Source organism: Parasteatoda tepidariorum, chromosome 10 (genome assembly GCF_043381705.1).
Source record: "Parasteatoda tepidariorum isolate YZ-2023 chromosome 10, CAS_Ptep_4.0, whole genome shotgun sequence".
NCBI classification, from domain to species: domain Eukaryota; kingdom Metazoa; phylum Arthropoda; class Arachnida; order Araneae; family Theridiidae; genus Parasteatoda; species Parasteatoda tepidariorum.
In genome coordinates, this window is record NC_092213.1 from 13,526,290 (window position 1) to 13,527,708 (window position 1,419).

At 33.2% G+C, this 1,419-nt stretch overlaps 1 protein-coding gene across 1 annotated transcript in view; it reads left to right on the forward strand.

Moving 5' to 3' along the window:
• Window positions 1-954, forward strand: part of LOC139426772 (growth hormone-releasing hormone receptor-like) — a gene marked incomplete at its 3' end in the record, with an annotated part of 256,063 nt that extends 255,109 nt beyond the window's left edge. Inside the window, 1 exon segment of the mRNA XM_071186719.1 lies at window positions 869-954. Coding sequence (XP_071042820.1) covers window positions 869-954 — 86 coding nt within the window.
• Between the last annotated feature and the right edge of the window lie 465 nt (window positions 955-1,419).

The window sequence follows — 1,419 nt, forward strand, 5'->3', positions numbered from 1 at the left end:
GCGTCAAATTGACGCATATCCGTAGAAATGGGTATACCACATAGAGAATTTCAATATTTCAACGCTTTTGAGGTAACTAGCATTTAATATATATTTACTTCTATCAATGGTTAAAAGTCATTACAAGAGATAAAATAAAAATTCAAACGGGTTTTATTACTTTCCTTACAAGAGTCGAAATCCGTCAAAATGACGTGTCCCGTAAACCTAGTGTTAACATATCTCCATAAGTGTGCAACTCTCATAATGTTTCAGCGAATAGTATTTGTGTTAGGAGAATGCGAAATACACTTGACAAAAATTATCTTAAGTGTTGATGGAAATAATTATTTATTTATTATTTTTACTTATTACTTATTATTTATTTATTTATTTATTTATTATTTATTTTTTTAAAAAAAAGAGAGCGAGATAGGTGACTAAATGCTTATTGGTAGATAGTGTATATATTTTGAATTATTTAAAAAATAATTATTGAATTACGTGAATCTGATTATTGATGACATAAATCTTCCACAATCTATGTGAGAAGAATTAAAAAATGAACTAAAAATCAGTTCAAATTTAATGCAGCCTTAATGGGGTGTAAATAGGAGCCCTTTCTCCGTTCGCGTTAAAGCATAGGACCATGTAATGAGCGTGGTCCTATGCTAAGTGTTCCAATTCAAGTGATTATTTTCTTGAGAAGATGCTGATTTATCACTGTATATTTTGCACCAAACATTTTCAGGCAGATATCTATTGCATATCATTTAATAGGTCGTGGGAAACTTAGTTTTCGGATGATCCACAATGACATTCTTTTTAAATTTAATTATGTATTACTTTACAAATAGGATGTTTACAAAAGTTATGATTTTTATTTTAGGTTTGTACGCTGTTCGAATGTGTGCTGAGAATGGAAGTTGGGTGGAGAACAAGACAAACTTTAGTCTCTGCATGGACAACATGGAGGTATTTATATCGATTTTGTCCTCTTGAAATTTTAAATGAATTATTAATTTTTAAAACTCCCTCCCTCAAGCCCCGTGGTGTAGAAGAGCGCACGAGGTCGAAGCAACGCTACGAATTATACTAAAGATATATCTTTTATTTATCAGATAAATTCACCTTATAAATGATAATAACCTTTAAGTTAAGCAGTTAGGACTCAGGGAATAGAGCACTCGCCTTCCAATGAGGTGAACTGGAATCGAATCCCAGTCATGGCTGGTCGATACGAATTCCACACCCGGCTCGTTCCGGACCCAGTGCTGACGTAAAATATCCTCAGTGATAGACGGATCATTTAGATTTCTCTTGCAGTAAGGCTAACCATGGAATGTTTCAGCGGTTTTCCTCCTAATGTAACGCAAATGTGTGTATGTTTGATGAAAAAGTCCACCACAAAGGCAATTTATCTGAATGCTTGATATAGGA